The sequence below is a fragment of the Triticum aestivum genome, chromosome 6B (assembly GCF_018294505.1).
Source record: "Triticum aestivum cultivar Chinese Spring chromosome 6B, IWGSC CS RefSeq v2.1, whole genome shotgun sequence".
NCBI classification, from domain to species: Eukaryota; Viridiplantae; Streptophyta; class Magnoliopsida; order Poales; family Poaceae; genus Triticum; species Triticum aestivum.
Window position 1 is genome coordinate 305721327 of NC_057810.1, and position 16163 is coordinate 305737489.

The following is a 16163-nucleotide window of genomic DNA, read 5'->3' on the forward strand; positions in this document are numbered from 1 at the left end:
TTGGTTAAGGTTAAAATGTTGCTTTCCCAGAGGGAAATGCATTTACATACGAGCTGGTACCTGAGGAATCTGGAACTAGGCTAGATCCCCGAATCAGAGAAATTTCCAGAGGGTTGAGTAGAAACAACCAACTATAGGAATAAAGGAAGTGACCAAATGAATAGTGGAAATGACCATAGGCACAGTTGATGACCAAAACCTATGTGATGATCTAGCAGGAGGAGTAGCTGATCAAGTTAACCAAAGGCATACGTAAAAAATGCAAGTAAAGGTCCATAACCTAATCCAATATACAACCCAATAGTAGAGGCATTAGTTCACAAATCTAACAACAACACAACAAAGGGAAAATGGTTAGCACTAGCTCAAGTATAGAAATTCACCAATTTAAAAGAGCCCAGCTTTAAATTTACCTAAACCCAAAAGCCAAGTGTTAATTATCAATTCCACTTGTCCATGCCAAGTCAACAGGAACATTTTTCATGAAAAAAATAAAGCCAACAATTATAGCCAAGTCACACGACAATAAGCGACCACTAGAGCAAACTTGCTAGAAGTGACACCCGGTAGCAACCCTTCTCAAGTATGGAGGTTAATACATGAGGGGATTAAAAAATTGACAATAAACTTACCACAAATGCATGGAAGCCCAAGTGGATCCCGAGGAACGACTCGCTACATCTGAATGCTTGTGTCCATGAGGACACACCCTTCGTTTGTTGGCGAGTTTTTGAAAGAGGAGCGTTCGGACTGGGACGGAGTAAAGCTGAACCATTTCTTTCTTCCTATTGATGTTGATATTATTCGCAACATTTCGATAAGCAGAAGACACTAGATGGACTTTTGGGTCTGTCACTTTGATTGTGAAGGAATTTTCTTAGTTTGCACATCATATCACATCTGGTGGGATCTAGGGATCACCGGGAGGCGTGGCTTGAACGGAGGGCCTCTGGCTCGACTCATGCCCAACAAGCAAAGATAAGGTACCAGAAAAGATCAAGCCTTCTCTTTAGGGATTAGCAAAGTGCTCATTGCCAACGACAAACGTACGATGTCACTCGAACATGGAGCCAGGTAACGGGCGCACATTGTATGGGGAGGACTCTTGGATGCACTCTCTAATCGTCTGCAACGTTGCATATTATGTGTGGGAGTTGGCAGATGAGTGTCTAGTAGAGCACATAAGTATGTCAGCTAAGCAGTACCCACACGACTTCATCAATACCACGATTGAGACCTTGAGAATAGAGGAACACGTGACGTGCTTCATTACCTTGTGGTCCATATTGTTTGCAAGATGTAAAGCTTTACATGAAGAGATCTACTAGCCCCCTTTGTCGGGTCATCCATTTGTCCAGAGCTACATAAATAACATGGAACTGGTAGAACATAATAGCAGGGAAGAAAGCTTTCTACACCAACGATGGTCGAGGAAAACTAGACTACCCCATTGATGGGAGTGATCAAAACTAAGGCCGATGCCGCGGTGGGGAAGAACCGACGAACCAACATACAGATTCAGTAGCTGTTGTTGTGAGAGATAGCAATGGAGCCTATAAAGGACCCTCACCACCTGTTTTTGAGGGGCAAATACAGCCAAAAATGCTTGAAGTCCTAGCTTGTAAACAAGCTCCATGCCTCAGTGTGGAGATTGTCGCTCAGAAGATTTTGGTAGCCAGTGATTGTCAAGGAGCAGTTAGATTTCCAAAGGAAGGAACTAAGTGTGCTTATGCCCATATCACACATGACACCGGAGAAGTTGCTCTCTTTTGTGAGTGTAGAGATCATCTTTGAAGGCCAATCGAGAAACACACTCTCTAACTCATAGATTCATCCAAGAGGTTGCATGTATGGCTAATCCACCCCCGAGGCAGTTCATCTCCTTGTAATCATAAACTTTAATTAAGGATGATGCTGATTTTTTTAAAAAAATGTGTGTTTGTATTTTTTTGAATTTCTCAAGTTTACAACTTCATCAGAGCATCTATGGTCGGACTTGAGAAATTCGGTCCCTCAAACGCCCGCCGACGTGACCGAGCGCGTCTGCAAGGACTAACCGGTCACACCTCATACTTTGTGCTATGCATCCGACTCTCTCATTTTTCATCCCCTAAATGCATATAAACCATGCAAAAAAAAATCTATGTACTATGCATATCATGTTAGCCTAACTACCGCTCGTCGTCGGAGATGTCCACGACGAAGGTGCCGAGCACCGGGTAGATGGGCGCGAAGGAGGCCTCCTCCTCCTCCTCATCCATATACTCAACCATGTCATCGGCTTCCGCGACGTTCTTTGCCTTCGCCTCGTGCAGACGACGTCGATTGGCCTCCTCCTCTGATTTCGACAGGAGGGAATCGAGGATCGCCTGTTGCTCCGCGTCCCCCACATCCTCCTCCTGCTCCTTCTGCTCGCCCTCCCCGTCCTCCTCCTACTCCTTCTGCTCGCCCTCCCCGTCCTCCTCCTCCTCCTCCTCCTCCAAGTCCTTCACTGGATCCACCGCATCCGAAGGTAGCCTTGCGGCGATCCGGGCTTCACACCTTGCCGAATCTTCTCAAGGAGCTGTAGTCGGCGCTCCGGCGTTAGGTATGGGTAGCTCCTTACCTGGAGGCATGGGGGCATGGCTACTAGTGGTGGCGGACGATGATTAGAAAGTGGCAGCGGCGGCGAGCGAGAGGGAGGAAATGTGGACGGGTAGGGTTTCGGTGCCGGCGATCGGCTTAAATAGCCAAGTTAGGGCACTATGCAGCTGCCAGAGCGGCGCCACGCTGTGCCATCCGTCCGACGAAGGAGGCGAGATTCAGACCATCGAGCTTCAGAGTATTTTCTTATGGGACCCCATATCCGTCCCATATTTAAACTAGATATGAGGGGTTCCAGTTAACCCGGGAGTTTGAGACCGGTTTGAGGTGCCCGTCTGGGATGTTTTTCTTTTACCGGTCACTGACCAGGCAGGCCGCCCGGGCGTTTGAGGCTGGCTTGGGGTGCTCGACTGTAGATGCTCTTAGTCAGAAAATTTGTTGACTTTCTCAAAGGTGCTCACCCTCCTCCTCCTTCTGCTCGCCCTCCCCCTCCTCCTCCTCCTCCTCCTCCAAGTCCTTCACTAGATCCACCGCGTCCGAAGGTAGCCTTGCGGCGATCCGGGCTTCACACCTTGCTGAATCTGCTCAAGGAGCTGCAGTCGGCGCTCCGATATTAGGTATGGGTAGCTCTTTACCTAGAGGCATGGGGGCATGGCTACTAGTGGTAGCGGACGACTGGAAAGTGGCAGCGGCGGCGGGCGGGCGGGAGGAAATGTGGACGAGTAGGGTTTCGGTGCCGGCGATCGGCTTAAATAGCCGAGTTATGGCACTACGCAGCCTGCCATAGCGGCGCCACGCTGTGCCATCTGTCCGACGTAGGAGACGAGATTCAGACCATCGAGTTTCGAAGTATTTTCATGTGGCCATATCCGTCCCATATTTAAGCTAGATATGAGGGGTTCCGGTTAAACAGGGAGTTTGAGGCCGGTTTGAGGCGCCCGTCTGGGATGTTTTTTTTACCGGCCAGGCAGGCAGCCCGGGCATTTGAGGCGGGCTTGGGTGCCCAACTGCAGATGCTCTTAGTCAGAAAATTTGCTGACTTTGTCAAAGGTGCTCACAAATGTAAGTTACATGTGCGTGTATACAAATACAAGTGTCTGCGTCTATTCTTACATTTGTGAAAAAGAAAAATTAAAGACGTAGCGGTGCTTAACCATGGAGTAAGCCCCGGGAGCGAGCCGGCACATGCGTTTGCAATTGCACACCAGCCACTCCAAGTGTACCTGACCTGAGGACAGGGACCCCGCTTCGCGAGGAGAGGAGATCACAAGGTTCAGACTTGAGATCCGGAATGGTAAGCTTCCCCGCCTCAAATCTCTTCTAGGGTTTTGCTTCCGCCCCCCTGACTCGGGAGATGCCGTTGGCGCGATGCAGGCGTCGATCTCGAGCCCGCTGCCGGTGGCCTGGTACCCCGCGCTAGCCGTCCTCACGGTCGCCGTCGGCCTCATGCTCACCGCCTCCTTCTTCATGTGCGTGAGCAACCAACCCCTGCCTCTCCTCTTCTTCTCTCCTCCGCTCCGCTCCGCTCGTGCTTGATTCGGGTACTTGGATGTGAATTGTTCAGTGACCCAGTGGCGATTGGTTCTCGAGTCGTCGACCTGCAAGTAGAGCCGCTTATTGGCTGTTAGGATGTAGTACTATCGGATGTACGAGTAGAAAACACCAACATATTACAGGGGCACTAGTAACACAGCTACACATTGGCACTTGCATTCTATAAGTTGCACAGTTAGTGTTCAGTGCAGATGCATCAATTCACTCTTGTTTGGTACATGTGCTTCTCGTGCTCGCGCCTACTAGTGGCAATTTGCTATTGGACCTCAGGGAAAATTTGTGTGCTGCCTACATGCGCTACTGTTGTTTGGTACATGTTTTATTCTCTCTTTTTACTGACGTTTCACAACTCAATTTGCGCGTGGGTTATCGGGTATATGTTTGCAGTTCCTTGGTTGTGAGGCGAAGCAACTTCGTTCTTCGTTCATGTTGAATTACAGAGGACCATTCATAGATATGGTTATATACTTATAGATTAGTCCGTTGACAAAAGACTACCCACCATTTTGTTGATTCTTTGATCTCTCTATATGCCAGTTATGAAGCGACCGTATCCACGCGCAGCCGAAGCTTAGCCAAGGAGCTCACCACCGCAGCTGTTGCTTCCGTTTTTCTGGTGAGCCCACTAAAATGCTGATTGTTTCATCAGTTCGTATGTAGAGCTGGTTGACATATTTACGAAATTTGCTTTGTTTGTTTCACAGGGTTTTGGATCTCTTTTTGTTCTCCTGGCAAGTGGTGTTTATGTCTGACAAGGGACTTGCAGCCTATACCTACATGGACATCCAAGAATTTCTCTAGGGGAAAGGACATCAAAGATTGAAAATTCGTGTTTACATGTAGTCTTGTATTTAGAAGTTTATTTCAGTTAACCCTCGCTTCTCATGTTACATGACATATTACTATCATAATACAAATACTGAATAGAAATATTGAGGTGCCTGTAGTTATTGCCTGCAAACTGAAGCAAAGTTAACTTTTATCAGTTTCGTACTGGTACTAACACCAGATTCATTCAGTGGAAGAACATTCTTTGATATTATAGGTGACCTACACATTCACACCCAAACCTTACTTGCTATATGTAATCTGGTCCAAAGTTCAATCCAAGCATGACCTGCATTATTTGTTCTGGCTTAAAGGATTCTGTAACCTGTGTGCATAACGTTGCTCACTAGCAGCATATGTGCACCAACACAATATAACAATAGTAGACAACAGATGAACCAACAAAACATTTCAAACAACTATTTGCACCACATTCAATTCAGTTTCAAACCACCATGACATAATACCGGAGAACTCAACAAGTTTCAATCCCACAAAACGATTCACCAACGATAGAAAAAAAAGAAGTCTAGATAGCCATCTGTGCACCATATCCAACTACGGAATTGCTCACAGGAGGTCAGCGACGTCGGAGGGTAACTTTGCCAACTGAGTATTGCAGAACCTTTGGATGTCAGACAGAACACGCTCATCAGCACGAGCAACGAAGCTGATAGCGACACCAATCCCTCCAGGCTGTCCACTTCGTCGAACATGACGAAGGTATTGTACTGGTTGTGTTGGCAGATCATAGTTGATGACAACAGGGACCTGCACCGCGTTGGCACCACGAATGTCGGTGGTGACGAGGACACGGGATGATCCTGACCGGAGATCCTGGACGGCAACATCTCTGGCATGCTGGTCCATACCACCATGGCTTGCCGAGACGGTGTACCCCCTGCCACTGATCTTTTCGGCTAGTGACTCAACCTTCCGACGTGCGTTGACAAAGATGATGTTTTGCGTGACCACCTGTGACGCCCCCGATTCAATCGTACACTAATCATGCACGCAAATGTGTACGATCAAGATCAGGGACTCACGGGAAAATATCACAACACAACTCTACAAATAAAAATAAGTCATACAAGCATCATATTACAAGCCAGGGGCCTCGAGGGCTCGAATACATGAGCTCGATCATAGACGAGTCAGCGGAAGCAACAATATCTGAGTACAGACATAAGTTAAACAAGTTGTCATAAGATGGCTAGCACAAACTGGGATACAGATCGAAGGAGGCGCAGGCCTCCTGCCTGGGATCCTCCTAACTACTCCAGGTCGTCGTCAGCGGGCTGCACGTAGTAGTAGGCACCTCCGGTGTAGTAGGGGTCGTCGTCGACGGTGGCGTCTGGCTCCTGGACTCCAGCATCTGGTTGCGACAACCAGGAAGAAGGAAAGGGGGAAAAAGGGGGGAGAAAGCAACCGTGAGTACTCATCCAAAGTACTCGCAAGCAAGGAACTACACTACATATGCATGGGTATATGTGTAAGTAGGCCATATCAGTGGACTGAACTGCAGAAAGCCAGAATAAGAGGGGGATAACTAGTCCTATCGAAGACTACGCTTCTGGCAGCCTCCGCCTTGCAGCATGTAGAAGAGAGTAGATGGAAGTCCTCCATGTAGCATCTCCAAGTAACATCTCCAAGTAGCATCTCGAGTAGCATAATCCTACCCGGCGATCCCCTCCTCATATCCCTGAGGTAGAGCGACCACCGGTTGTATCTGGCACTTGGAAGGGTGTGTTTTATTAAGTATCCGGTTCTAGTTGTCATAAGGTCAAGGTACAACTCCAAGTCGTCCTGTTACCGAAGATCACGGCTATTCGAATAGATTAAACTTCCCTGCAGGGGTGCACCACATAGCCCAACACGCTCGATCCCATTTGGCCGGACACACTTTCCTGGGTCATGCCCGGCCTCGGAAGATCAACACGTCGCAGCCCCACCTAGGCAAAACAGAGAGGCCAGCACGCCGGTCTAAACCTAAGCGCACAGGGGTCTGGGCCCATCGCCCATAGCACACCTGCACGTTGCGTACGCGGCCGAAAGCAGAACTAGCCCCCTTAATACAAGAGCAGGCTTACGTTCCAATCCGGCGCGCGCCGCTCCGTCGCTGACGTCTGAAGTGCTTCGGCTGATACCACGACGTCGGGATACCCATAACTACTCCCACGTAGATGGTTAGTGCGTATAGGCTCGTAGCCAGACTCAGATCAAATACCAAGATCTCGTTAAGCGTGTTAAGTATCCGCGAACGCCGAACAGGGCCAGGCCCACCTGTCTCCTAGGTGGTCTCAACCTGCCCTGTCGCTCCGCCACAAAAGATCCACACAGAGGGCCGTCGGGACAAAGGTCCTTTCAGCCCCCAATCCGTGAATCACTCGCGGGTACTCTTCGAGCTGACCGACTTTAGTCACCATCTGTATAGTATGTATGTATGTATAATATATACCCGTGATCACCTCCCAGGTGATCACGGCCCGATAGTATAGCAAGGCAGACTGACATGAATGTAGGGCCAATGATGATAAACTAGCATCCTATACTAAGCATTTAGGATTGCAGGTAAGGTATCAACAGGTGTAGCAACAATGTCAGGCTATGCATCAGAATAGGATCAACGGAAAGCAGTAACATGCTACACTACTCTAATGCAAGCAGTATAGAGAAGAATAGGCGATATCTGGTGATCAAGGGGGGGGGCTTGCCTGGTTGCTCTGGCAAGAGAGAGGGGTCGTCAACTCCGTAGTCGAACTGGGCAGCAGCAGCGTCGGTCTCGTAGTCTACCGGAGAGAAGAGGGGGAAGAAACAATGAATACCAAGTAAACAGATGCATATCGATGCATGACATGTCAAGAAGCGATGCTAGGCGTGCCCTAACGTGGTATGAGGTGGTACCGGTTAAGGGGGGAAACATCCGGGAAAGTATTCCCGGTGTTTCGTGTTTTCGGGCAGAGGAGCCGGAGGGGGAAAGTTGCGGGTTCGATAGGTTAGGGGGGTGTGGTGGACGAACGGACTGCGTATCCGGAATCGTCTCGTCGTTCTGAGCAACTTTCATATAGAAAGTATTTTCATCCGAGTTACGGATTAAAAGATATGATTTTCTAAAGATTTAAATCATTTTCTGATTTTATTTAGTTATTTAATTCCAACATTATCCAAAACAGTGAACGATGACGTCAGCATGACATCAGAGTGATGTCAGCAGGTCAACTGGTCAGTTGACCAGTCAAACCAGACAGGTGGGTCCAGTGGGACCCACATGTCATTGTCAGGGATATTAACAGAATTTTAAAACTAACTAAATTGGGTTAATTAGTGGGTGGGGCCCGGTAGTCAGTGAGAGATTAGTGTTTAATTAATTAATTTAATTAATTAGCAATTTATCTCTTTATTTTTATTCGTTTTAAGACATGGGGCCCACATGTCAGTGTCAGTGGTTGCCACATCAGCGTAGTTGACCCGGTCAACTTGGCCAGTTGGGGCCCCAGGCCCACAGGCAGTGACCCAGGGGGTGAACCCCACGCACGCCACATCAGCCGGCCGGCGTTTAGACGCCGGCGAGTCCGTTTTCGCGGCGGCGCGGCTCGGGAGCGTGGCGGGTTTCGCCCATGGTGCACCAAACCGAGCGGGACCGGTCGCGTTCGAACGGCAAGACGACGGCGAAGTGAGTGGGGGTGGTTGTAGAGGCGGTGGTGGCCGGAGTCGAGCGCCACGAGCTCGCCGGCGGTGAGGTGGTTCGGGCGCGAAATGAAGACGGCAACACCGTGCGCTTCGGGGCTAGCGGGGAGGCCAGGGGGGAGCTGCGCGTCGCGCCGAGCACAAGGACTCGGCCCCGTGACCATTTGGTCACCGGAAGGGCACCGGCGACGCGTGCAGGCGGCGGCGCGGTCGGGTGCTTCGGCGGTAGCTAGCTAGGGCACCGAGAGGCGAAGAAGGAGAGGGGGAGAGGACGGAGTGGAGCTCACCGAGCGGTCAAGAAAGACCCGTGGTGGCTTAGGAGCAGCAGAGCTCGTCGGGGAGGAAGGGGATCGCCGGCGGCCGTCGAGGAAGCAGACGACCCAATCCGGGGCCTGCGGTGCTCCTCGAGCTCGATGGCGAGGCGTAGCCGAAGCAGAGGTCGTCGGCGCGTCTCGTGGACGTGCAAGCGAGGCGCGGGATGGCCGGTGGCCGCGGTTATGGCGCAGCCATGGCGACGGCGGCGCTCGGTTACGGAGGGGAAGTAGGGGGAGATGGATCTGGAGGGGAGAGGGAGAGGCGCGGGGGCCGAGGGCGAGCGTGGGGGCGAGTGGGAGGGGAGACCGAGGGGGCGCGGCGTCGGCGTCCTTATCCCCACGCCTCGTCGCCGGCGAGGTGGGTTCGGCTGGGACGCGCCCTGTTCCGACCCGCGTCGGGGGAACAGGGGAAGGGGACGCTGTGCGGGGACTGGGCCGGCTGGGCCGGCCAGGCTGATTGCGGGCCAGGGGGTTGGGTGGTGGCCGTGCGGGTGGGTTGGGCTGCCTGGTCCAGGGGGCTCCCCCCTCCCTTTTGTTTTGTTTTTTTTTTCTTCTGTAATCTCTTTCTTTTATTTATTTCCCTTTCTGTTTTATTTAATTTTAGGGCATTTAGGCATTTTATAAAATGGTGTTTGCTTCACCATAATTACCAGTGCAATATTTGGCAACCCCCGAACATTTTCGCTTTGCCTTTTGAAAATTTAGGGCGTTTGTCACTAATTCATATTTTGAATTGCAATGATTTTGAACTACCACCTGATTAGCAACAGTAACACGGACGACATGGCATCATTAGAAGAATTTTACTGTAGCCTAATTATCCGGGCGTTACAAATCTCCTCCACTACAAGAAATCTCGTCCCGAGATTTAGGAGGTAGAAGGAAACAGTGCGGGGTATTCATCACGCAGGCGATCCTCACGTTCCCAGGTGGCTTCATCTTCAGAATGGTGCGACCACTGGACCTTGAGGAACTTGATCGCCTTCTGGCGTGTGCGGCGTTCAGCTTGGTCGAGAATGCGGACCGGATGCTCTTTATAGGAGAGGTCCTGTTGCAATTCGAGCACTTCATGATCCACAGCTCGGATTGGGTCCTTGAAGCAACGGCGGAGTTGTGACACATGGAACACATCGTGAACCTGAGAAAGGTTCGACGGAAGCTCCAGTTGATATGCCACTTTTCCACGCCTTTCCAGAATAGTGAATGGGCCAATATAGCGAGGAGCTAGCTTGCCCTTGATCCCGAAGCGGTGAGCACCCTTCATTGGTGTAACGCGAAGATAGGCCTTTTCGCCAGGTTGATAGACCATGTCTTTATGATGTCGGTCATACTGACTCTTCTGACGTGACTGAGCAGTCTTGAGATTCTCGCGAATAATGTGGACTTGTTCTTCGGCATGTTGGATAATATCCGGACCGAAGAGTGGACGTTCCCCAGTTTCTGACCAGTTCAGAGGGGTTCGACACTTTCGTCCATATAACACTTCGAAGGGGGCCATCTTCAGACTAGCTTGGTAGCTATTATTATAAGAGAACTCAGCATACGGAAGAGATTCCTCCCATTTCTTGCCGAAGGAAATGACACAAGCTCGAAGCATGTCTTCGAGAACTTGGTTGACACGTTCAACTTGCCCTTGTGACTGAGGATGAAAAGCAGTGCTGAAAGACAGATGAGTGCCCATAGCTTCTTGGAAACTTGCCCAGAATCTTGAAGTGAATAAACTGCCACGGTCTGAACTGATAACCAGTGGAATACCGTGAAGCGAAACAATTCTGGTCATGTAGAGAGTTGCAAGCTGACTAGCAGTGATCGTTTCCTTGACCGCCAGAAAATGTGCAACCTTAGAAAGTCGGTCAATGACGACAAGAATAGCATCATTACCCTTTTGCGATTTGGGAAATCCAGTAACGAAGTCCATCTCGACATGGTCCCATTTCCATTCCGGAATAGATATAGGTTGCAGAGTTCCAGCAGGCCTTTGATGTTCTGCTTTGATACGACGGCAAACGTCACATTCAGCAACATAACGAGCAATGTCTTGCTTCATGTTAGACCACCAGAATCTCTGACGAATGTCTTGATACATCTTCGTACTACCAGGATGGATACATAGAGGCGTATCATGAGCTTCTTTCATAACCTCCTGGGTCATATTCAGGTTTTCCTTCTTACACGGCACCACTAGGCGGCCTTTGAAGTACAAGGCGCCATCATCAGCAATAGTGAAGGATGAGGAACCTCCTTCTTTGAGGTCTTGCTTAATCTTGTAGACTTCAGAGTCAAATCCCTGCATTGTCTTTATGGTGCCCACGAGATCGGGTTCAACAGCCAGGGTACAGAGGGAACCCTGGGAAATAACACGGAGATTCATCTTGCGGAACTCCGGGGGAGGGGGAGCGAGTGCACCCGGAGGAACAATATGGAGGTTTAGCTTTCTGAATTCTTCAACAAGTGAGGGCTGAACTTTGTGAACCTGGAGGTGGTTGCAGTAAGACTTGCGGCTCAAGGCATCAGCCATTACATTAGCCTTGCCTGGGGTATAGGAAATACCCAAATCAAAGTCTGCAACAGTCTCCATCCATCTCTGCTGACGGAGGTTCAGGTCTGGCTGAGTAAATAGATACTTCAGACTTTGGTGGTCAGTGAAGATCTCGCAACGATTACCGAGTAGGTAATGTCGCCACTGTTTTAGTGCATGAATGACAGCAGCAAGTTCGAGGTCGTGAACTGGGTAGTTCTCTTCGTGAGGGCGCAATTGACGAGAGGCATAAGCAACCACTTTGCGCTCTTGCATTAGGACACAGCCTAATCCTTGACGGGAAGCGTCGCAGTAAATGACGAAGTCCTTCTTAGTATCAGGTGGAGCTAGTACTGGGGCAGAAGTCAACTTGTCCTTGAGTGCCTGGAAACTTTCCTGACATTTATCTGTCCATTGGAACTTGACGCCCTTATGCAATAGGTTAGTCAGAGGCCTGGCAATCTTGGAGAAGTTCTCGACGAATCGACGGCAGTAGCTGGCGAGACCGAGAAAACTTCTGACTTGCTTAACGTTCTTCGGAGGAGTCCAATCGAGAATAGCCTGAACTCGTTCAGGGTTGACGGCAATACCATCCTTAGAGATGACATGCCCGAGATAGGTTACTTCGGGAAGCCAGAATTCACATTTGGAGAACTTGGCATAAAGTTGATGCTCTCGTAGCTTTTCCAGCACGAGGCGAAGATGTTCAGCATGTTCCTCTTCGTTCTTGGAAAATACCAGAATATCATCCAGATAAACCACGACGAACTTGTCGAGGTAATCCATGAATATATAGTTCATCAGGCGAGAGAAGGTGGCTGGAGCATTAGTTAAGCCGAAAGACATGACGGTGTACTCGTATGAACCATAACGAGTCACAAAGGCGGTCTTGGGGATATCTTCCTCACGAACACGGATCTGGTGGTAACCCAACCTCAAGTCGAGTTTAGAGAACACTGATGAACCAGCCAATTGATCATACAGATCATTGATCCGAGGAAGAGGATACTTATTCTGAATGGTAGCTTGATTTATAGGACGGTAGTCTTGGACCAATCGGTTCGTCCCATCTTTCTTCTTGACAAAGAGAGAAGGTGCTCCCCAAGGAGAGAAACTTGGGCGAATGAAACCACTTCGAAGAGATTTATCGATTTCCTCCTTAAGCTCAAGGAGTTCATGCGGCGGCATCTTGTAGGGTCGCTTGGCTATAGGAGTGGTGCCTGGTTTCAAGTCGATGACGAATTCGACAGCTCTAGCAGGGGGAATCCCTGGGAGTTCTTCAGGAAAGACGTCTAGGAATTCACGCACGACGGGAATGTTTTCAATGCCCTCAAGTGGTGCAGCGTTCAATGCGTTTAAGGCATAAAGTCTGGCCTCGGCATTCCGAACCAGATGAGCATCGTAGCTAATTATTTCATCAGAAGGGTGTAGCAGATGGACGGTCTTAGTGGCGCAAACGATAGAAGCAGTATGCGCCTTTAACCAATCCATTCCCAGAATGAGGTCAATGTTAGACGACTTCAGTATAATGGGCGAGGCACGAAACTCCAACCCTTCGATTTCCACGGGGACGTCAATGCCAACCATGGAGGTCTGACATTGTCCCGCGGGGTTTTTTACCACTACCGGAGTGTTCATCTGCTCAAATTTAACATCGTGCTTGTATGCAAAATCTTCTGACATGAATGAATGCGATGCACCTGTATCAAATAAAACGGATGCTGGTACTGAATTTACGAGGAGTGTACCCATCACAGTAGCAGGCTGGTCTTGAGCTTCATTCAGATCAATGTGGTTGGCATGAACACGGCCATAAGACTTGGCATTGTTGTTGCGGGCCTGGTTGTTTCCACGGCCAGTAGCTGGAAGGGCCAGTTGATTCTGATTCTGAAAGCAATCCCTAGCACGGTGACCTGGTTGACCACACTTGTAGCACAGGCCATTATTGGGAGTGGGAACAGGAGCTTGGGGTGGCGGAGCTGGAAGCCTTGGCTGCCTAGTTGGAGCAGTAGGCAGACGAGGTGCAGCATAAGACTGCCTTGGGGCTGGTGCATTAGGACGGTACATGCTGTTCGGGATCCATACCTTACGCTTCTGCGAGGGCGGGCCCGAAGATGAGCCCGTGTCACGGTTGCGCCTTTGAGAGCTATGGTGATCTTGAAGACCAGTCTCAACATTGATGGCCTTATTCACCAAGGTGGCGAAATCAGCAAAGTCGTGCACTAGAAGTGCGAGCTTGATGTCAGCTTGAAGGCCGTCACGGAACTTCTCCTGCCTACGTGCATCAGTTGCAATGTCCTCTTCAGCATAGCGAGACAAGTCCAGAAACTCTCGCTGATAAGCTTCAACAGTCTTGTTGCCTTGGGTGAGGTTGCGAAACTCACGCTTCTTCCGGTCCATGACTCCCTGAGGAATGAAGCGGGCACGGAAGGCAGCCTGAAAGTCTGGCCAGGAGATGATTGTCCCAACTGGCAGAGTACGCCTATGGCTGTCCCACCATTGAGCTGCGGGTCCCTTCAGGAAGAAGGAAGCAAAAGTGACATAGCTGGCAGGGGCTACATCAGCAGACTCCATCTCATAGGTGATGTCACGGAGCCAGTCATCAGCATCCAGCGGCTGGGTTGAGCTGCAGTACACACTTGGGTTGAGGCGTATGAAATCCTGCAGAGTTGTTGTGTTTGGATGCTGGTTCATATTGGGGCGAGGAAACTGAGCCATCATGTTTTCCATGAACTGGCGATTCATCTCAAGCTGTTGGATCATACCAGCCATGTACTCAGGCGGTGGTGGGAAGTTGCCACCACGACCACGACCAGCTGGTCTAACCATCCTGCTAATATATAACAGGGGTAGTTCAGTATTGAGAAATTTGCATAGACAAGAGTCATTCATGATGAAACATGCATAATGAAAGGAGCACGACAGATACCACATAGATAGTCGGCATAACTTACAAAAGGGGTCGGACATAGAGTTCAGTACACAGAGTTCCGTACATAGACTAAGTCATCATAGGCGGCACGCAGGCTCGCGAGTGCATCTAAAACTAATGAGCAAGACTACATCAGTCCCAGGAGGTACTGTGAAGGTAGCTGTAACCTGACAGCTGGTAGTGAGGCAACGGATAGTCCTCCACGTCAGTGGCCTGGGGGCCGCGGATACTCTGGTGTAGAACCCGACGCTCAGGTGGCAGAAGAGGACCAAGTGCGGGAGAGTAGCCTCCCACCTCTGGCCATCCGACACCGTGGGGCATCACGGTCCTGGCTGGGTAGATCGCAGAACGCGGCAGCTGTCCAGACCAGACAAAGGGGTGCAACCGCGTCAGAGCCCTGTAAAGGTGCTGACGAGTGGTGTACAACTCGTGGCGAAGAGCTCTGTTAGCTCGGTCCAGCCCATCAGCATGCAGAACCAGGCGCTGATGGTGGAAAGGCTCTCGGGTGACGGTGGAGTAGGCGGCAGTGTAGTATCCCTCCGCACCAACGTCAGATGCGATAGGAATGTGCCTGAAAGGGGAAGTGTCCAATGCCTGATACTCTCCACGAAGACGTGTCAGAGCAGCATGAGCCGCATCGTGGACTGCCATCTCGATGGTCACTCCAACACCATGAGCGGTGTGTAGCACGGTAGTGGACTCATACTCCCGAGAGTAGAGGTGGACGATGGCACGGTACTGCTCCTGGTTAAAGTCCTGGTACTCCTCGTAGACGGTGTACTCAGGGTGCCAGCGATAACCCAGATAGGTCATCATATCAGCTAGCACAGCAGGTGATCCTGAGGCACCAATGGCCGCAGTGTGGCGCACGACCTGCCTCGCGGGTTCCATCTGAAAACAAAGATGTTTCAATGGAGTCAAATGACAACACGGGCACTATTCAAAATGCTATCCTGCAGAATAACTATGGCTTATCCAACTTCGGGGTGAACGTGGTAACGGGATCCTAATGTCAGAGTTAGTAAATTCGTTTTACCCGAGTAGAAAAGAGTTCAGAGTCCCAGAGCAAAGATCGAGGAGTAAAAGATCCTAATACCACCCGATGGCGACGTGGGCCCGTAAGGCACACAGCCAAGTTAGTAAAAGTTTTTGTAATGTCTAGACTCGACTTCGGCCAAGGAGTGTGGAAGGGGGATTCCTACAGGCAGTCGGCTCTGATACCAACTTGTGACGCCCCCGATTCAATCGTACACTAATCATGCACGCAAATGTGTACGATCAAGATCAGGGACTCACGGGAAGATATCACAACACAACTCTACAAATAAAAATAAGTCATACAAGCATCATATTACAAGCCAGGGGCCTCGAGGGCTCGAATACATGAGCTCGATCATAGACGAGTCAGCGGAAGCAACAATATCTGAGTACAGACATAAGTTAAACAAGTTGTCATAAGATGGCTAGCACAAACTGGGATACAGATCGAAGGAGGCGCAGGCCTCCTGCCTGGGATCCTCCTAACTACTCCAGGTCGTCGTCAGCGGGCTGCACGTAGTAGTAGGCACCTCCGGTGTAGTAGGGGTCGTCGTCGACGGTGGCGTCTGGCTCCTGGACTCCAGCATCTGGTTGCGACAACCAGGAAGAAGGAAAGGGGGAAAAAGGGGGGAGAAAGCAACCGTGAGTACTCATCCAAAGTACTCGCAAGCAAGGAACTACACTACATATGCATGGGTATATGTGTAAG

General features: G+C 50.1%; 2 protein-coding genes across 5 annotated transcripts in view; one reads left to right on the forward strand and one right to left on the reverse strand.

Moving 5' to 3' along the window:
- Positions 1 to 3690: 3690 nt before the first annotated feature.
- On the forward strand, positions 3691 to 5067 carry LOC123137030 (transmembrane protein 258). 2 transcript variants are annotated; one of them, XM_044556567.1, is made up of 4 exons: positions 3691 to 3877; positions 3958 to 4052; positions 4675 to 4753; positions 4842 to 5067. In XM_044556567.1, the coding sequence occupies exons 1-4, from the start codon at positions 3875 to 3877 to the stop codon at positions 4887 to 4889; spliced, it is 225 nt and encodes a 74-aa protein (XP_044412502.1). In that variant the 5' UTR covers positions 3691 to 3874; the 3' UTR covers positions 4890 to 5067. The 2 variants fall into 2 exon arrangements, with proteins under 2 accessions (XP_044412502.1, XP_044412501.1); XM_044556566.1 differs by lacking the exon at positions 3691 to 3877 and having other exon boundaries at positions 3952 to 4052.
- A 336-nt stretch (positions 5068 to 5403) lies between these two features.
- Positions 5404 to 16163, reverse strand: part of LOC123137029 (uncharacterized) — a 21428-nt gene continuing 10668 nt past the window's right edge. For all 3 annotated transcript variants that reach the window (XM_044556565.1, XM_044556563.1, XM_044556564.1), the window contains one exon: positions 5404 to 5940. In XM_044556565.1, coding sequence (XP_044412500.1) covers positions 5536 to 5940 — 405 coding nt within the window. In that variant the 3' untranslated portion in view covers positions 5404 to 5535. The remainder of the gene's footprint in view (positions 5941 to 16163) is intronic.

Excerpts from the sequence above, each read along its gene's own strand:
- LOC123137030 (XM_044556566.1), top strand. The coding sequence starts at position 3,952 with ATGCAGGCGTCGATCTCGAGCCCGCTGCCGGTGGCCTGGTACCCCGCG. Across the intron at positions 4,053-4,674 it reads CTCACCGCCTCCTTCTTCAT|TTATGAAGCGACCGTATCCA; the intron begins GTGCGTGAGCAA and ends TCTATATGCCAG. Across the intron at positions 4,754-4,841 it reads CTGTTGCTTCCGTTTTTCTG|GGTTTTGGATCTCTTTTTGT; the intron begins GTGAGCCCACTA and ends TTTGTTTCACAG.